Consider the following 18719-nt stretch of genomic DNA (forward strand, 5'->3'; position numbering starts at 1 on the left):
AGCGTGACCTGGAACCCCTGTGTGTATGCGCCTGTGTGTGTGTTGGGGCAGGCGGTAGAAGAGGGTAAGAGGAAAGACTCTAAGCCCCTACGGTCATGCAGGTTGGGAGGTGGGGAGGCAGAAGCAGGATGGGGCCTCAGAGGTTGTGGGGTTCAGATCCTCTGATATCCCACATGTGAGGCCGGAAACGGAACAACACTCCTTTCAAGCAGACATCAGTCCCTTGTCCTGGTCCTGGAGCCAGTTTGGAGCAAGAGAAACCACTGTAGTGGAAAGAAATAGCTTTGGTTTGTGTGTCAAGCTGTGCTCTGAAATGCTGCTTCCAGCAAGGGCTGTGTCCAGGTTGGGGGGGGGGGACTTGGGGGATGGGGGACGTGACCAGCTGAGAGAGGGGAGAACAGGGCACAGAAGAGCCGCCTGCTAGGGGCTCAGGAGGAGTCTGGGGAGCTGAAAAGGCTCCAGAAGCTCATAAGTTTCGAACATACTGTGTAGCTTTGGCACACATTGTCAAGTTTGGTAAATCTGAGTATATTACATTAAGAATTTTTGCTTCATAAAGGAAACCCATTGTTGTTTGCAAAATGCAAGCCTCTGGGATTGTTGCTGTTGGCCTGGAGAGAAAGAGAGAGAGAGAGAGAGAGACCGAACTTCCTCCTCCTCTAGGTTCTTAAAGGAAGCTCTTCCTCCCCAAGGCCAGGGGTCGGGCAGGAAAGTGAGCTGGGCTTCCTTGACCGGGAACTTTTGGAAATGTGCTAATGTCTTTTTAAACATGAGACCTCGTGCAGAGGGTGGGAAGTTGGGTGCCTGGGACCCCTAGTCTCCAAGTCAGTTTCCGGCTTGGACAGAATTCTGTATTACAGCTGGAAGCTGACCCTGGGCCCCCACGTGGGGCCTACAGCTGCCCAGCCCAAAGATTCCATAGCCTCTGGCCCAAAGATGGCTCTTGAGCCGCTGAAATATAGCTGGTTCCAACTGAAACGTGCTGTAAGTATAGAACATACTGGGTTTTGAATACTTAGTTCAAAAAGGAACATAAAATGTCTCATGAATACTAATGTACATTGATTACATATTAAAGTGATAAATTTGTTGTTACACTGAGCTGAATAAAACGAGATTAAAATGAATGTCACCTCCGTCTTTTGGCCTTTTAAAAATATGCCAACTAGAAAATTAAAAATTAGGGGCACCTGGGTGGCTCAGTGGGTTAAAGCCTCTGCCTTTGGCTCAGGTCATGATCCCAGGGTCCTGGGATCAGCCAAATTGGGCTCTCTGCTCAGCGGGGAGTCTGTTCCCCCTCCCCTGCCTGCCTCTCTGCTTACTTGTGATCTCTCTTTCTGTCAAATAAATAAATAAAATTAAAAAAAAACACTCTTTAGAAAATTAAAAATTAAAAACATGGGTTGTATTACGTTTTTATTGGGCAGTGCTGGCCTCGAACAGAATGAATCCAACATAGAGGCATCTTACATGATTTACATGACTTATATGACTTAATAAAAACACTACGAGGAAAAAAAAAAAAAGCCAAGAAGTCCCCGGGGTGGCTCTATGGCTGTGAGGTTGTGGGGGCAGGCCAGGCTTGCCCCCCTCACTGTGTGCTGCCGGGCTCACGGTGCCATCTAGTGGCCTGGTAGTGAGGAGGGGAATGACCAGAGGCGGGTTTCCTGCTCCCCCACACCCACTACATCCCCCTCCAATGGGAGAGGCCCGGAGGTGCCTCAGGTTGGGGCTCCCAGGCTGGTAAGCTCAGCCTAGCGAGCTGCTGGGTCTGCAGCCTGCAATGGTCGCCTCCCCATTCCCCCCACTCCCAACTAGGGTCTTCCACGGAGGCCCATGGGCCATACTCATCATCCAAAATGGATTTGGGCTGCAATCCGTTTCCCATAGACACAGAGCTTCAGACTTGTAACGTGAAGATTCGGGGACTCTGGGACCGGTTTCTGAAGAGCAGCCTTCAGAAGGAGATATGGGGCTCCTCCAGCTCCACCCCCACGAGGCCTGCCTGCCTGCAGGGATTTGAGCTGTGAGCCCCTGCAGCTAGACAGATGGACTGACCTTTCTGTTCCACTGCTGCCTGGCCTGGCTGCTGAAGAAAGTCACTTCCTTCCCTCCCCCAATTTCCTGGTGTGGCTGTGAGGTCCAGGGTGCCGCATGTGTACCCCCTGGCTCCCTCGCCCAGGGTCTGGCCCAATTACAGCTGGCTGGCCAAACCAGAGGAAGATGCAGACAGAAACCACATGTCCAGTGTGTCCACATGGACACTAATTCCTACCTCTGTCTGCCCTGGGCTCAGCTCACCCCACGCCAGGAACATCTGGGATCTGTGTGAGCACACGTGTGAGCCCACAGCCACCCCCCACCAACACACACACTGTAAGAAAAACTTGATGTGGGACATCTGGGTGGCTCAGTCAGTTGGGCGTCTGCCTTTGGCTCAGGTCATGATCTCAGGGTCCTGGGATCAAGCCCCACATCGGGCTCTCTGCTCGGCAGGAAGCCTGCTTCTCCCTCTCGCTCTGCCTGTCGCTCTGCCTACTTGTGATCTCTGTCAAATAAAGAAATAAATATAGAAAGTCTTTGGAAAGTGCTCTGAGGAGACAAATCTTTCCCCTTGAAAGGGCAATTATGAAGAACTTAATAGATACTAACTCTGTTTGCGTACTCCAAATTCTCTTAGGGTATGTTCGTGTACCTACATGCCTGTCTCCAGTTAGAATCGTAGGCACAGACCATTCTGCGATCTGCTCTGCTAACTCACGATTTTCACTCTATTAGAACACCAGAGTTTGCTTTGCCAAGCCTCAATGGTTGGACATTCGTATGGTTACAAATCTCTTCCTGTGCCGTGCCTCTGGGGCTGCCTTTTTGCAAACAGGGTTTTCGGTTTTGGATGACTCCCTTGGAGTCTTTTTAGTGTGACTTTGCCCATTTTTTTTCTACCAGAAAAGGAACAGAGACGCAGGACAACTAGCAATCTATAAATATGCCCTTTCCTCCACACCTTTGGTGACATCAGTCTGACAGCTGTTACCTATTTTTGCTGGTGTGTCTCCTTCATTGCTAGACAGACAAGGTACTGCTCCCCGTGATGGAGGAAACGAGGATAAAGGAAGGGCCTGGAAGGCGCAGACTTCCTAAGAGCAGCCAAGAGACCTTGTGTATTGGAGCCCGCTGTGAGCTATGGGGCTGCTGCCAGTGTCTGTCATTCTTCTCTGGCCCCCTCTCCTTCGAGACTCTTCCAGTGGACAGCCGTTCTCACCCTTATAGATACAGGATTTCTCTCTTTAGGTATACCAGTTCTTCGTATCTTTTTTTTTTTTTTAAGTTTATTTATTTGGGGCGCCTGAGTGACTCAGTCATTAAGCGTCTGCCTTCGGCTCAGATCATGATCCCGGAGTCCTGGGTTTGAGGCTCACATCTGGCTCGCTGCTCAGCAGGAAGCCTGCTTCTCCTATTCCCCCTGCTTCTGCTCCCTCTCTTGCTGTATCTCTTTCTGTCAAATAAATAAGTAAAAATCTTTTTAAAAGACTTATTTATTTATTAGAGAGAGAGAGAACATGAGCTGGGGAAGGGGCAGAGAGAGAGGGAGGGAGAGAATCTCTAGCAGATTCAAGGTGTTCTGGCCTAGGAGACGCTAATGCATCAGGGAGAGGCAGGGAGAACCTGTTAGGTCAGCACATACACATATGCACACACAAATACTCACATGTCCACATGTCTGTATAAGCAGTCACATAATGTGTGGATGTCAGAAAATGTTTATGACAAACAAACAACAACAAAAACAAGAAAAAAACCCTTTGAGGGATGCCTGGGTGGCTCAGTTGGTTAAGCATCTGCCTTCGGCTCAGGTCATGATCCCAGGGTCCTGGGATCGAGCCCCATGTCGGGATCCTTGTTCAGCAGGGAGTGTTTCTCTGTCTCCCTCTGTCCTTCCCCCTACTTGTGCACACGTGCTCTCTTTCTCTCTCTGTCTCTCATTCACCCTCAAATAAATAAAGTCTTTAAAAAAAAAAAACCCTCTTTAAATACTAGACAAACACCTAACAGCATGGAAACACACACACGTGTGCACTTAAACATTTAGTCCTGATGAGACAGTACTAATGTGTTGTGGACTTGAGTTTATAAAACACCTTCCCAGGCATTCTATCTTTATAACAACCTTGTGAATAGAATATGTCTTAATAGCTTCCACTCAGTGAGTACTCACAGGGCCAGGCACTATGCTAAGTGCTTGAAATACATTCTCTCATGTAGTCTTCACAACAGCCTATGATGTAAGTGCTTATTTTAGTCCGTTATACAGAGCGGAACACCAAGGCTCAAAGCCCTTAAGTCATTTGCCCTAGGCCACTCAGCTGGAAAGTGCAGAGACTAAAGTACTTTCACATCCCTCCCTGCGACCTCACCCATCTGCTGCACGTGTGCGATTCCACCTGCAGGGGGCGCCCTCACCATGCCTGAGCTCAGCGTGCTCGCGAGCCAGAACACTCACCTCTTTCTGTCCTGGAACTTAAGAAAGCAGGACTTGCTGGTCATTTTACTATGTTTCCAAGGCATGAAAACCTGGAGCTGAAGCGAGGTAGAAGCACTGTCCAAACTGGTCATAAGATTATAAAAATATACAAACAGTAATACCTTCTGTTATGGAACACCTTCTCCTTGCCAGAAACCGTACATTCTGAATGAATGTTAATCCTGTGTCAGCGGTGAGGGGCTAGAGGTCTAGAGAGGCTGAGTGATGCCATGGGTTGCACACGGAGTGAGGGGCTGGGTGGAAGTTGGACCCCAGGATGGTCTGGCTCTTTCCTTTCCACTATCAGACTGTGGCACTGCCTCCCCACAGATGGAAGGCTCAGTGGGAAGGCCTGGGGCCAGATTCCCACATTCTGTTTCTGGTTGAACCCTGTGATTCCTCTGCCCAGAATCAGAACCTTCCTGGGGATCTGTGCTGCAGACGGCTGCCCTGTGGAATTGGGAACCCTAACACCTATGGGCTGGGGACAGGAGGACAGGACGTCAAGTTTGCCAGCCAGTGTCTTGCTTGCAGAAAGCAATTATATCTTTAATTATGGCCTCACTATGACTGTTTGGAGGACTCCTTGCTCATCTGTGGGTCTATACGCATCTCTCCAGCTTCTGTGATGTTCCCCATTCTGAGCTGGGTCCCTTTTCTCACCCTAGCTGGCAAGTGTCCTGCTCTCCAAGGAGACCAGAGAGCCCTCGGGCCTCCCCTGACATCTGGGTTCTCAGCGTGGCCAGCAGCCACCTGTAGATCAGCTCATCAGCATGAGTGAGCCCAGAGATCAGCTCGGGAGTGCTCAGTGCAAATGCTCTCCAGACCTCTCAGGGAGGGCTGGTTGTGCCTCCCACTTTCTCAGCAGAATTGGCCTGAAGCCCTCATCTCATTCCCTTAACCTCTTCCCCATAATCTTTCCTGATTCTGTGTCTGCCCCTTCATCATAGAGGCCCTGGCTGCACTGGACCCTTTTTCCCTGGGAGCTCCAGGCACCCAGGATCAGGGTACAGGCAGGACTTACTGGCCTCCTATCCCTGGTCTGCCCTAGGCTTCCTTTCCCAGAGACTGGCCCAGACTCCACGTCCCCTAAGACAGCAGCTCAGTGGGGTGTCCCATCCAGAGATGAGACAGACTGTATCCATAGTCTCTTGGAGCCACTCCCCCTCTTCAAATAATGTCCTCTCTCCCACAGTGCTCCTCACGGTGTCCAGACACACCTGGGGTCTTGCCATGGATCAATGCCCCAGGTACATACCTACCTGTGGGCATCAGGCCCTGGGCCTGACATTCCAGAGTGAGCTCCCGACCTCAGGCCTTCCTGCCACCTTGGGCCATAGGGCCCAGGGGACACCTGATAGCAGACAGAGATGTTAGCTTTTCCGTTTTTATTTGGTTCCTTCCGTTGCTTCTCTTACATCACGGATCAGGGGACCGCCGCAGGAAGGGATGTGGATGCCACATTGTCACCAGACTATACCGGGTGTCACCCACACTCCCCACATACAAGTCCCCCTGTCCGAAAGCTCCCTTTCGCCTAAAACAAAACAAAACAAAACAAAGCAAAACAAAACAAAAACAAAACCAGCAAGAGAACATAGGGCTCAGAGGCACAGGAATGCGAAGTTCACTTTCCAAGAAGAGGTCTTCAAGTCCAAACAGAAGAAAGAGCCCAGCAGGGTCCTGCTCCTTTCCCAGAGCCACCATCCCCTGCTGGGATCAGGGCGGTGAAGAGGGGTGCTGGGAAGTGCAGCCCTGGTCTCTGGTTCCCTCCCAACTGGCAAGGCTGCCTCCCCTCTCTCTCTCAGGCCTCAGCCCTTCAGTTTTTCTCGGTCCAGGACGTTTTCAGCAGTCTTCCCTCCTGTAGCCATCCGGCCGTTGGCGGTTCCCTGGCCGGCCCGCCTCCAGGCGCACCGGGTCTCTGCGGGGCCGGTCAGCAGTGCTGGAAGCCCAGCCCGGGGCCCGCACGCAGGTGCCCCCGCGGCCAGGTGAAGGGAGCCCCGGGACCTCGGCGCCAGCTTCCCGTGGACGCCTGAGCCGAGACCTGAGCCTCGGCCCCCGCCCGGGGCCGTCCAGGGGACATGTGCGGGGAGCACGAGGCGCAGCGCGGCTCGAAGGGGCCCGCGGACGGCGGGGCGGGCGGCGGCGGCGGGCTAGAGCCCGCATCCCCGCTGCCCCCGGCGTGCGCGGCCTGGCCGTGGCACTCCAGATGCCCGCAGGGCCAGCGGGGCGCGGGGCTGGCGCGCAGGACCAGGGAGAGCGCCGCGATGCGGTGGATGGCCCTGCGCAGGGTGGCGATCTTGGAGAGCCTCTTGCCGCCCAGGTCGTGGCGCAGCGCCCTGCGGAGCGCGTTGAAGGCCTCGTTGTAGTCCAGGATGCGTTTGCGCTCCCGCACGTTGGCCGCCATGCGCCGAGCCTTGGAGCGCACGGGCCGGGTGCGCGTCCTGGCACCCGCCATCTCCTCCTCTGCCTCGCAGTTCTCCCTCAGCACCCCAAAACCCCTCCCGGCCTCCAGGCAGGAGCCCCCCAAGTCCTCAGAGGAGCCCTCGGCCCCCTTGAGGCCTCTGAGGCCTGGCCCTGGCCCGCCTCGGTGCATGACCTTCCCCAGGCCTTGTTGCCCCGGCTCTGGCTCACGGGGCTGACAGTTCACCTTCTGAGCGTTGACTCCCGCAGGCTGGACACTCCCCAGAGGGGCCCTCTCTAGTTGGGCTTTATGGCACCACGTGGCTCTCCACCCTTCCCATCCATCCATCTCCCTCCTCCTGCTTTATTACCTGCCTCCAGGTAGGCTGGAGAGGGAGGAACCGGGAGGAAGGAAACAACCAAGGAAGGAAGCATGCAGATTCTTGTACGAGGGGACCAGAGGGGCAGCCCGGCCACACCCAGGGCAGTGCTCCAGCCGCCAGGGAGAACTGGCTCTGCCTCACTCCAGGGCCTCTGTCTGGCGACCAGGTTGAATGTTGTACCTTGCAGACCCTAAATACAGTGCCAAATTTGGCCTCTGGGCGGGAGTGCTGATAGGGGCACAGGAACATCATGGGGGGGGGGGGGCGCTAGTTGAGTTCATTTCAAGAACCTTGAAGTTCTTATCAAGACCTGTGGACAACACAGACACGTATAAGGGACCCATAAGGAGGAGACATATCTAATACAGCAGGGCCCCGCAGGCAATGGGGACTTGGAGCTTCTTGCTTTCTCAGCTACCAGAGTGAGGCTGGCTGGGGTTCTGGGTTTGGGTTTTGATTGGGCCTTACTCTTCCTCTACCTCTCTCTGGCTCCCACTTCTTTTTTTTTTTTTTTTTTTTTTGTTAAAGATTTTATTTATTCGACAGAGAGAGATCACAAGTAGGCAGAGAGGCAGGCAGAGAGAGAGGAGGAAGCAGGCTCCTCGCCGAGCAGAGAGCCCTATGTGGGGCTCGATCCCAGGACCCTGGGATCATGACCTGAGCCGAAAGCAGAGGCTTTAACCCACTGTGGCTCCCACTTCTGAAGGCAGAGCTGGACTGAATCAGCAGAGGTGTGATGGAGATGGTCTTGTGGTCCTCCAGCTCCCTTTGTGGTACCCGTTGGGGCATCTCTTGGTATTCAGGGCCCTTGGGCCCCTCTGTCTCAGGACACAGCAGTGCCAAGTTATGAACTCAGTGAGCCCATCCCACCCACACATTCCTGGAGATTTCAATTTTAAATGGAGTCTCAGAAAAAGAATAGTACTTAATCCTAGAGAAAAACCCTCAATACAAGTTCAGGCATCCACAGGAGAGTTATTTGGAGCACCAAGGTCAATCTCATTCCCAGCCACCATCCAAATGCCTCCAAAATGCAAAGGTTTGCTGTGGCATCAGCTGGGATGGGTATAGGGTTCACATCCATCTCACCAGAGAGCGTGCCAACAACCCCATTATTTCAAACTATTCATTGCTCCACTGAGGAAGAGAACAGGCACCAGAAAACACATTATGTATGTATCTGTGTGATTATTTGATTTATTGTCAGTCTTGCTCACTACAAGGGGGCTCTATTCCCCAAATCTGCAATATCTGTGAAAATCAAGTGAATGAAGGCAGAGAGATGTTTTCTCCTCTCTACTCAATCTGTTTCCCATCACCCCACAACACACACACATGCACACATAAGCAAACGAAGAGGCATGCCTCCAGCAGGATTCTACACAAACCAGAGGCCACAGATGGCTGAGCACCCATGTCCACGCATCCAGCTCAAGGAACAGAATGTCAGTCTCACTGGGTCTCAGGGCAAGAGACAGAATCGGGTCAAAACCCAGAGAATCCTTTTTCTGAGTGTTACTCTATGGCCACCTCTGCTCCCAACCCTATCCAGGTCCCTTAGCCCCTCCAACCCAGTCTAGAGAATTGAGTCACTGTTCTGCTCATGGCTTTGCCCAGCCCTTCAGAAAAGCCTGGCCCCAAGGACCAAGGGTGGGCAGGTCAAGAGGTAGCAGGTAGGGGCGCCTGGGTGGCTCAGTGGGTTAAGCCGCTGCCTTCGGCTCAGGTCATGATCTCAGGGTCCTGGGATCAAGGCCTGAATCGGGCTCTCTGCTCAGCAGGGAGTCTGCTTCCCTCTCTTTCTCTCTCTGCCTGCCTCTCCATCTACTTGTGATCTCTGTCTGTCAAATAAATAAATAAAATCTTAAAAAAAAAAAAAAAAAGAGGTAGCAGGTAGACAATTTGGTCCCAGAAGGACCCCGTGGGAGAAGTGATTTGGTGGATGGAAACCCATTCCTACCTTACCCCTCCCACCCCAGCCATTGTGCCCTTCTGAAACTTCCCCTAGCCAGTGTCCCTTTCTGAAATTTCTCCCATCCAGGGCACAGTTGGGCGTATGAGTGCTTCCAGTGAATTCCACTGGACAGGGAGGCAGGAGACCAGGTTCCAATTCTGCTACCAACTTGCTACATGACTTTGTACCAGTCATATCTTCTTCTCTGTACTTCAATTTCTTTTTCTTTGCAAAGAAGACATCCTCTCTACAAAAGAACGTAGGCAGGACCACTACGTAATTTGCAGGGCTTGGCATAAAAGGAAAATGTGGGGTCGCTTGTTCAAATTAATCGAGAATTTGAAGATGGTGACAAAAGAGCATTAAACTGAGCTTGGGACCCTTCTAAGCAGGGTGGTGTGCATAGGTCCCATGCCCATGAAGGTGGCCTTGAGTGTAGGACACAGTAGTGTAGTGATAATGAGCACAAACTTTGAATCTAAACTCATCTGATAGTTGTTTCTCTCATAAAGACCTCGGAAGAGGCTCTGAACCTCAGTCCTCTACCTGCAAAATAGGATACCAGCCTCAGAGGTCTCAGTGAAATGGATCCCAGTAAAGAGTGGTCCTCAAGAAATACTGCAGCTGCTTATCTTCAGGGTAACCTCTGTCCCAGTGTAATCATTAACAGGTTTCCCCTCCCCTATGGTGTCTCCAGGGAGCCCATAACCCTCTCTCACCCCATCAGAGCACCCCCCCCACCGCCTCATCTTCACAGGATAGACATGACCTATCCAAGGAATCCTTCCCTTCCCACCAATCCCCAGGGCAGCCTCACAGAGGAGAGGGCAGGAGCTGAAGGGAGAGTGTCACTAGGGTGATTCACAAGGTTTAAGTGTTTGCAGCATCTTTCCTTCCTCCTAGTGAGAACTCACAGTCCACCAGGAGCAGGATGTTGCTTAGTCCTAATTAGTAATAACAGCAATCATCATCTTAATAATATTGGTGCTGACTTGTATGGAGTGCTTACTTAGGCCAGGCATGGTACTAAGGGCTGTTTATTTATTTTTACTGAGTACTTTTTAAACCTATATTATCTTAGCCCCACAACAATCCTATATGGAGGGGCCTGTTATTATAGTACCCATTCTACAGACTGTGATCCAGAGAGAACCTAAGTAGCTTGCCCCAAATCAGAGGGCTGAGCTGTGGTGAGCCAGGATTTCAAATTAGGCAGTGTGGCTCCTACTCAAAGATCAAGCTCTTAACCCATCTGGGCTGGACCTGCGTTCTCAATTCAGTCTCCCTACCCCCACCAACCACCTGCTGTTTTAGAGGCCTGACACCTCCTTCCTTGAAACAAAAGCCATTAAGAAATTCAAATAGTTTCAACCAAGTTTAAAAAAAAAAAAAAAGGAAGGAAGGAAGGAAGGAAGGAAGGAAGGAAGGAAGAAAGAAAGAAAGAGCGAGCTTGACTGATAGAGGCATTGGGGGAGGGAGGGAGAGATCCTCCTCCTCAAGGGTCCCCCCCAGTGAAGAAAGACAAGTTGAAAAGAATAGAGACCATAGGCTGGAAGCCAGGAGAAGTCCAGAGGAGCCCAACTGCCCGCCTCCCAGAATGAGATTTATTGCCTGGGGTTTCCTTGGCTAATCTTGTTTCCCACACTGGCTGAACTGATGGCCATGGGGGCCCCAGGGAGAGCACAAGAGAGCAGGAGACAGACCAGTGGCCCCCTGCTTACCTCCTGCAGGTGAGCAAGGGCCCAGTAGGCCAGGAGTCAAGAACAGCCTGGAGCTGCCTACCCACATGGGGAGGGAAGGCTCTAGGCCAAAATTCTGGATGGAGATCTGGGGTCCCCCTTCCCCGCGGGCTCCCCCTCTTTATTTTTATTTTTAGTTATTTTTACTATTTTAAGATTTTATTTATGTATTTGAAAGAGAGAGAGAGAGCGCGAGAGTGGGGGTGGGGGAGGAGCAGGGGGAGACGCAGGACCGCCCACCGCCCTCTGAGGAGGGAGGGCAGAGGTAGGGTTCGATGCCGAGGTGGGGTTCCATCCGAGGACTTTGAGATTATGACCTGAGTCTAAGACAGTCACATAACCAACTGAGCCACCCAGGCTCCCCTTTATTTTTATTTTGTTTAAAATCAGTTAACATCCAGTGTATTATTGGTTTCAGAGGTAGAGTTCGATGACTCATCAATTGCATACAACACCCAGTGCTCAGTCCATCTAGTGCCCCCCCTTAATGCCCATGACCCATTTACCCCATCTCCCTGGCCACCTCCTTTCCAGCAATGCTTAGTTTCCTAGAGTTAAGAGTGTCATATAGTTTGTCTTCCCCTCTGATTTCGTCTTATTTTCTTTTTCCCTCCCTTCCCCTATGTACATCTCTTTTGTTTCTTAAATTCCACATACAGGGCGCATGGGTGGCTCAGTCAATTAAGCAACTGCCTTCAGCTCTGGTCATGATCCCAGGGTCCTGGGATGGAGTCCTGCATCCCACTCCTTGCTCACCGGGGAGTCTGCTTCTCCCTCTGCCTGCCATTCCCCCAGCTTGTGCTCGCTCGCTTTCTCTGACAAACAAAAATAATAATAATAATAGTACATAAAATCTTTTTCTTAAAGATTTTATTTATTTATTTGACAGACAGAGATCACAAGTAGGCAGAGAGGCAGGCAGAGAGAGAGGGGGACCTCGGGGTGCTGCATCGAGCCCTGCATCGGGCTCTCTGCTCAGCAGGGAGCCTGCTTCCCGCTCCCTCTCTGCCTGCCTCTCTGCCAACTTGTGATCTCTCTCTCTGTCAAATAAATAAAATCTTTTTTAAAAAATGAAATCTTACCATTTACAACGACGTGGATAGAACTAGTGGGCCCGCTTCTTGATTCCATCTCAGAATTTAGCAGATCAGATTGTGCTTTTATATTCATGCTGGGTCCACATCTAGGTCCCCTCTGTATTCCCAGTCCTAGCACAGTGCCTGGTATACAGCGGGTACAAGGAAATTTTTTCTGAGCATCGAAAAATGGTACAATCCCTGAGATTTAAAAAAAATTCATGAAACTATGGAAACACCACACTGGTCTGATCAAACAAGCTCTGTATTCAAATCCAGTAAACATTTATTGAACATCTATAAATACCAGACCCAGCGGTATAGGCTTTTCCTTGTGTTGACAACCACAAACGTGTATTAACTTAAGTCTACAGAAGCTTGGGATTAAAACAGAAGGAAATAAACTGCAGGCACATAGATATGCTTTAATATTCCCCACCCACCCCATTCCCTGGGCAGGGGTTGATCGTTGTCAAAGCTGTGGTCCTCTGGGTGCCTGGCTGGCTCCGTTGGTGGTGCAGGTGACTCTTGATTTGCGGGGGTTGTAAGTTCAAGCCCCATGTTGGGTGTGGAGATCACTTAAAAATAAAATCAAGGAAGAAAGGGAGGGAGAAAGGGAGGGCGGGGTTTCATAATGTGTTGTAGAGTATCTGAGAGCTCATCCCAGATCTATGGAACTCAAAATTCTGTCTTTACAGCAACGTGGTTGGAATGCTCAGAAGGATGTATTTGTTCCTCCAGCGTCTAGTTCAGTGGCTATTACATTTTAGCTTGCATCAGAACGACTGCTGCGCGTTTGCTCCATGTGCCTCGCATACCACAATGTAAGGTTTATTCAAGGATAATTTTGATTACAAGCAATTTTCCTCTTGCACATTAACTTTAAGAAATCCCTGCCCATGTGTTGGAGGGAAAATTTATGCCAAGAGACAACTATGGGTCTCAAAAGGAACAAAATAGCCATAGAAAATCAGCAAGGAAAAAAACAAATGAGATTGAACCACCGACTTCTCTTTTGGTCCCCTAACATGAACCCTCAAACCGACCTTAAAACGAGTTTAGGACTTTGGTGAGTGCTGTGAAGTGTGTAAACCTGGCGATTCACAAACCTGTACCCCTGGGGATAAAAATATATTATATGTTTATAAAAAATAAAAATAAAAAACAAGGTTAGGAAAAGCCAAGAAAATGCCCAAGCAGCCCCAGTTCCCAGGCCTGGGAAGGGTCCCACCCTTCCAATCCCCTCCTCCCCCACCCCCCAAACAGCTCTGGCTCTTCTTTCCCGCCTTTCACACACTTCCAGGCCAGCTTCCCCCCGACCCCTCCGCGCCCCTCCCCGCACGGATCAGGAGATGGCCCACGGCTCCAAATTCATAATTCTGAGCCACACTCTCCTGACAAATGACCGGGGCCGCCCGAAAGAGGCGCCTCCGAGCCCCCGCCCCCGGCCCGCTGCCCACGAATCCCGGGGAGCCGCGCGGACCGGGTGGGCTCGCGGGGCGCCGTCCCCGGGGCGCGCGGCTCCGCGGGGGGCTCGGGCGCGGGGAGCGCGGCGGGGCGGCCGGACATCAAAGGCGGGCAGCGGGGCAGGCATTTCCGCGGCACCTGCGGCGGCGGCCCGGCCCCCCGGCCCCGCGACTGGAATCCGCCCCCGCCCGGGAGCACGGCTCCGCCCCGCCCCGCCGCGGCCGGGCAGCGCAGGGAGGAGGGGCCGCGGCCGTGATTTAGGGCCGGGCGGTTCCGCTGGCGGCCGCCAAGGTACCTATTACCTCTCGGCTGGGCCTGGGTCGCAGGAATTCCTGCTCTCCCTCCGGAAGTTCCGGCGTCGCTCGCCCCAGGGAGGGCCCAGGTTCCCCCAGAGAGAGAGCCCGGAACGGGGGTACGACTTTCCGCAGAAACGGAGTCCGCGGGGGGCCGAGAACCCGATCGCGCCGCAGAGCCGACCCGAGCAGGCCTGCAGCCTTCCTTCGCCTTCGGCGGTTCGGTTCCGAGAGAGTGTAGGGGTCGTTTGGAATCTGGCGAATATGCGCTCCGTTTCGGGCGCTGCCCATTCCTTCATTCCTTCATTCATTCCTTCCGTGAAAGTGTACGGACTGCCTTCTAGTTACTGGTGCAGATAAATGAAGAAAACAAAAGCTTGTCCTCACATTCTGTGTGACTCACGTAGGAGTCACATTCTAGTGCGGAAAGCAAATAATCAGGAAAATAAGTCACTTATGGAGGAAATAAGTACTCTTAGATGTACTTTAGGAGGCAATAAATGTTGGGGGAGGAGGAACAAAGCAAACAAAACGTCAGAAAAGACAGAAGAGCGGAGAGTGTGTGCAGGTTCAGGGGTTGGGGGAGGTGGGATGAGGGAAAGCTCACCTGAGAAAGTGACATCTGAGTAAAGAGTCATCTGAGTAAAGAGATCTGAATGAGACAAGGCGCTGTGGCTATCTTGAGGAAGAGCCTTCGGGCAGAGGGAACAGCATGTTCAAAGGTCCTGAGGCAGGAGAGTATGAGCAAGCTTCAGGAGCATATGGACAAGCAAGGTGCCCAGTGAGGGTAAGGGAGTAACAAGGGAGCTTGGGTTGGTGACATGGGCACGTAGGCTACTGCAGTATTTTCAAGTTGTACGGGGGCAAGAGACGGGAAGCCATTAAACATTGATTTCCTCGGTCTTTAAAAACAAAACAGGGTACTTGGCTGGCTCTGTCGGGGAGCTTGTGACAACTGATATCGAGGTTGTTAGTTCAAGCTCCATGCTGGGTGTAGAGATTACTTTTTAAAAATCTTAAAAAAAAAAAAAAGATTTTATTTATTTATTTATTTGACAGAGAGAGTGAGAAAGCACAAGCAGGAGGAACAGTAGAGAGCAGCAGAGAGGGAGAAGCAGGTTGTGTTGGTGTCCTCCCTCCCCTGCCAGTGCTCTTGGGGGCATGTCCTCTTCTCCTCACCCCACCTCTTCTGGGGACCTTGGCTCATCGATTGCTGCTCCTTTGGCCTCATAGCTTTCCCTCTCCCACTGACTCCTTCCTTGGAAATACAAACATGCTCAGGCTGCTTTCTCCAAACTAGACTTTCCCTACAGTCCGCAATGACTATCTTCTTCCTTTCATCTCCTGCCATCAATTCTCACCCCTTCACCCCTCATAAAGCGAGTATGGCTCTCGCCACCCCCAACCCCCAGTTTCCTGAACCCCTCTTCTTATTCATTCATCTCCCAATGAGAGAGATCTCAGCCCCTGGATCTCAGCAAGCCTTTTCTGGTTAATTGAGTTACACATTTATTGAGCACCTATTTGCCAGGTCTTGGATTAGGTACTGAAGTTACAGTGATGAACAAAATGGACAGGGTTCCCCATCCTCCTGGAGCTTACCACCTAGCGCAGAATACTATCTCATAAACAAATTATTTCAATGGCATCAAACAAAAGAACTCAGGGGTTTAGAAGTGATGTAGAGGATAGAGTATGGGTTTCTCTGAGGGGTTAGGAAAGGTTTTACAAGGGACATGATGCCTGAACTAGATTTCAAAGGATGAATAGGAATTTGCCAAGGAGACAAGGTCTGGAAAGGCATTGAAGACTGAGGGAACAACATGTGGGAGGGCCTGGAAGTTTAAGCCATGTAGTACAATGAGGACAATGCAGTAAATTCGCTTTGCCAAGCTATGATATGAAAGACCAGGGAGGGGCACCTGGGTGGCTCAGTTGGTTAAGCAACTGCCTTCGGGTTAGGTCATGAATCCAGGGTCCTGGGATCGAGCCCTGCATCAGGCTCCCTGCTCAGCGGAGAGCCTGCTCCTCTCTCTCCTGCCTGCCACTCTGCTTACTTGTGCACATGCGCTCTCTCTCTCTCTCTGTTAAATAATAAATAAAATCTTAAAAAAAAAAAAAAACAGGGAGTGGGACATGACTGGGGATTACTAGGCATCACGCTAAAAGTCTTGGCTTTTGTCACTGTAGGTCCCTGGGTACCACAAAAGGATATTAATGTGAGGAGTGACACAGTCATATATGGCACATGGATTGTAGCTAGAGGTCCTTGGAGCAGCATGGAGACTGGATCTAAGGCAAACTCCAGTTAGGCTACTGGAAGGGTCCAGGTGACAGGGGAGGGGTTCTGAGCCATGCAGGTTGGTGGGGGGCAGCACTGGAGTCAATGCCTGTTTGGAAAGTGGCTTTGGTACACGGGGGTGACCAACTGGATGTGGCAAATGATGAAAAGGAAAGTGCTATCCTCTCCCCATCCTCCTTCGAGAACCAGAAGCCAGGGATCTCTGAGCAGCCCCTAGTGATGGGCCCTCTGAACTAGGGTCCAACTATGGACAAGGAGAAGGCTCAGGAAAGGCAGAGAGCTAGTTGATGGCATTATGGTCACCATGGCGGGGGTCGGGGGGAGGTTTGTGGAGGGGGGCCACCTGGGGCACTGGGGCATTGGATTCCTGGTTTTTGTTGTCCTCCTTGTTTGTTAAGTAGCATCAGATAGTCTTCTTAGCTGGAGGGAGGGATGCTCCCTGGTGGGGCTCCGGGTGGGGTGAATTCCTCCCAGCTGGAACAGACTGGAGTCTTGACTTGAATGTGGAGCTGGCAAGACAGGAGAAATTGCTCTGCCATTCCCTGGGCCAGAAGCCTCCAGTGTCTTGCAGGGGCAGGAAGTTCCTGCCTAGGCCTGGGTCCAGACACCAAGTTTCCTGTAATTCCTATGAGTTTCCCAGACTTGATCCCCAGTCTTTCTTTCCATTGATCTTAGCCTTTCTTAGCCTCAGTTTCCTCATCTCTAAAATGGATCAGTAACTGCCTCCTAAACAGATCATAATAAGTAAATGACACTCTGCACAGAAAATGCTTGGTGCTGTGCTTGGTGCACAGACAATACAATTTTTGTTTTGTTTTAAAGATTGTATTTATTTATTTGACAGAGAGAGAGAGATCACAAGTAGACAGAGGCAGGCAGGGGGGAGGGGCTCTATCACAGGATCCTGAGATCACAACCTGAGCCAAAGGCAGAGGCTTAATCCACTGAGCCACCCAGGCACCACCCAGGTGTCGCACTTAATATGATTTTGTTATTAGGATCATTATTCTCTTTCTGGCAGACTGACCACCCAGGAGTTCTTTCTTCCAAGCTCACGTAGGCATAGGACCCCTCCACCCTACCCCAAAATGCCCAGCCCGCAGAGTAACTTCCCTCCATCAAGCACATCCCGATAGCTTGTTCCTTCTTGCTCTAAAGCTAGAATATTCTTTGACCTACACTCACCTCTGCTGTCTCTATAACGCTTCCCAGCAGAGTGGTTGTTTGGGCTCTGGGATAAGACCATCATTAATTAGCTGTATAGCCTGGGGCAAGATGCTTAATTAATTGCTCCGAGCCTCAGTTTCCTTATTCCTTATCCGTACAGTGGGGACAGGTAGTAATATGGCTTCATCAGATTTGTCCTGAGGATGAAATGAAACAGCACCTTATGCTTTCAGCCCAGTGCCTGGCTCCTCTAATGTGTTCTACGAATGGTAACTTTCTCCTCCTGCCACAGCCAGTCGCCACTAAAGTTGTAAATCACCCAGGAACTAAGAGCATCCTCCCCCCTTCCACCCCAGGACCAAACTCCTTATCACCTCCACCCACTAATGACCCGGTGATTGGCTTCTCATTAAAGCAAGGACAAAGGGCCTCTGTGATTTTAGCCTAGTTCTAATCAGCCATAGATCTGCCCCAGGGTCAGTCAGGGGTAAGGTAGGAATTCTGGGTCCTGGGGCCAAGCTTCCTGTAGACTGAGGACTCTGTCTCCCTCTCTCCCAGGAAGGCAGCCACTGCCCTGACCTGGAATTCTTGGGACAAGGCACTGCTATTGGGGCAGAAAAACAAGGTTCCTTCTACCTGACCTGGAATTCTTGGGACAAGGCACTGCTATTGGGGCAGAAAAACAAGGTGGCCAGAAGGCCAAGAGCCAGGTGTCTCAAGGGGCCATCTCTGCCCTCCTGAAGTTCAGTGTTCTCATCTGTCAATTGGGAACACTAAATGATAACACCTACCTGGTGGGGTCGGTGTGAGGATAGATGATAAATTGAATGTATATTTCTACAACTTTGTAGGTATTCCTAAGTGGCAGTCATTGTTGTTACTGTTACTGCTTTCATGATTATTGGATTTCTATTTTTATTATTATTAGAACCCAGGTGCCAATTTTTCCAACTCCATTTGACAAATAGCTTATTATGTCTGCAGTGATTCATACCGCCACATTTCTATAATGGCACTCTCAGCCATTTCTGCTTCATCCTTCTGTGATCTGGTAATCCCAAGCCTCCTTGTTCGTTTTAAGAATTGTTTTGGATGTTCTTGGCCCTTTACACTTCCATGGGAATTTTAGAATCCTTTTGTCTAGGATAATTGTCCTTCTGATTATTCTTCAGTGATTCTTTTTTTTTTTTTTAAGATTTTATTTATTTATTTGACAGAGACAGAGATCACAAGTAGGCAGAGAGGCAGGCAGAGAGAGAGGAGGAAGCAGGCTCCCTGCAGAGCAGAGAGCCCTATGTGGGGCTCGATCCCAGGACCCTGGGATCATGACCTGAGCCAAAGGCAGAGGTTTAACACACTGAGCCACCTAGGCACCCCCAGTGATTCTTTTATATTTCTTCTTTGTATGTTTCTTTT

At 50.9% G+C, this 18719-nt stretch overlaps 1 protein-coding gene across 1 annotated transcript; it reads right to left on the reverse strand.

The window, feature by feature from the left end:
* Positions 1 to 6455: 6455 nt before the first annotated feature.
* On the reverse strand, positions 6456 to 7118 carry BHLHA9 (basic helix-loop-helix family member a9). The gene has a single exon (XM_004747378.2). The coding sequence runs from the start codon at positions 7116 to 7118 to the stop codon at positions 6456 to 6458; it is 663 nt and encodes a 220-aa protein (XP_004747435.2).
* Positions 7119 to 18719: the final 11601 nt, after the last annotated feature.

Source organism: Mustela putorius, unplaced genomic scaffold (genome assembly GCF_011764305.1).
Source record: "Mustela putorius furo isolate JIRA1106 unplaced genomic scaffold, ASM1176430v1.1 tig00003962_pilon_pilon_pilon, whole genome shotgun sequence".
In the NCBI taxonomy this organism is placed as follows: domain Eukaryota; kingdom Metazoa; phylum Chordata; class Mammalia; order Carnivora; family Mustelidae; genus Mustela; species Mustela putorius.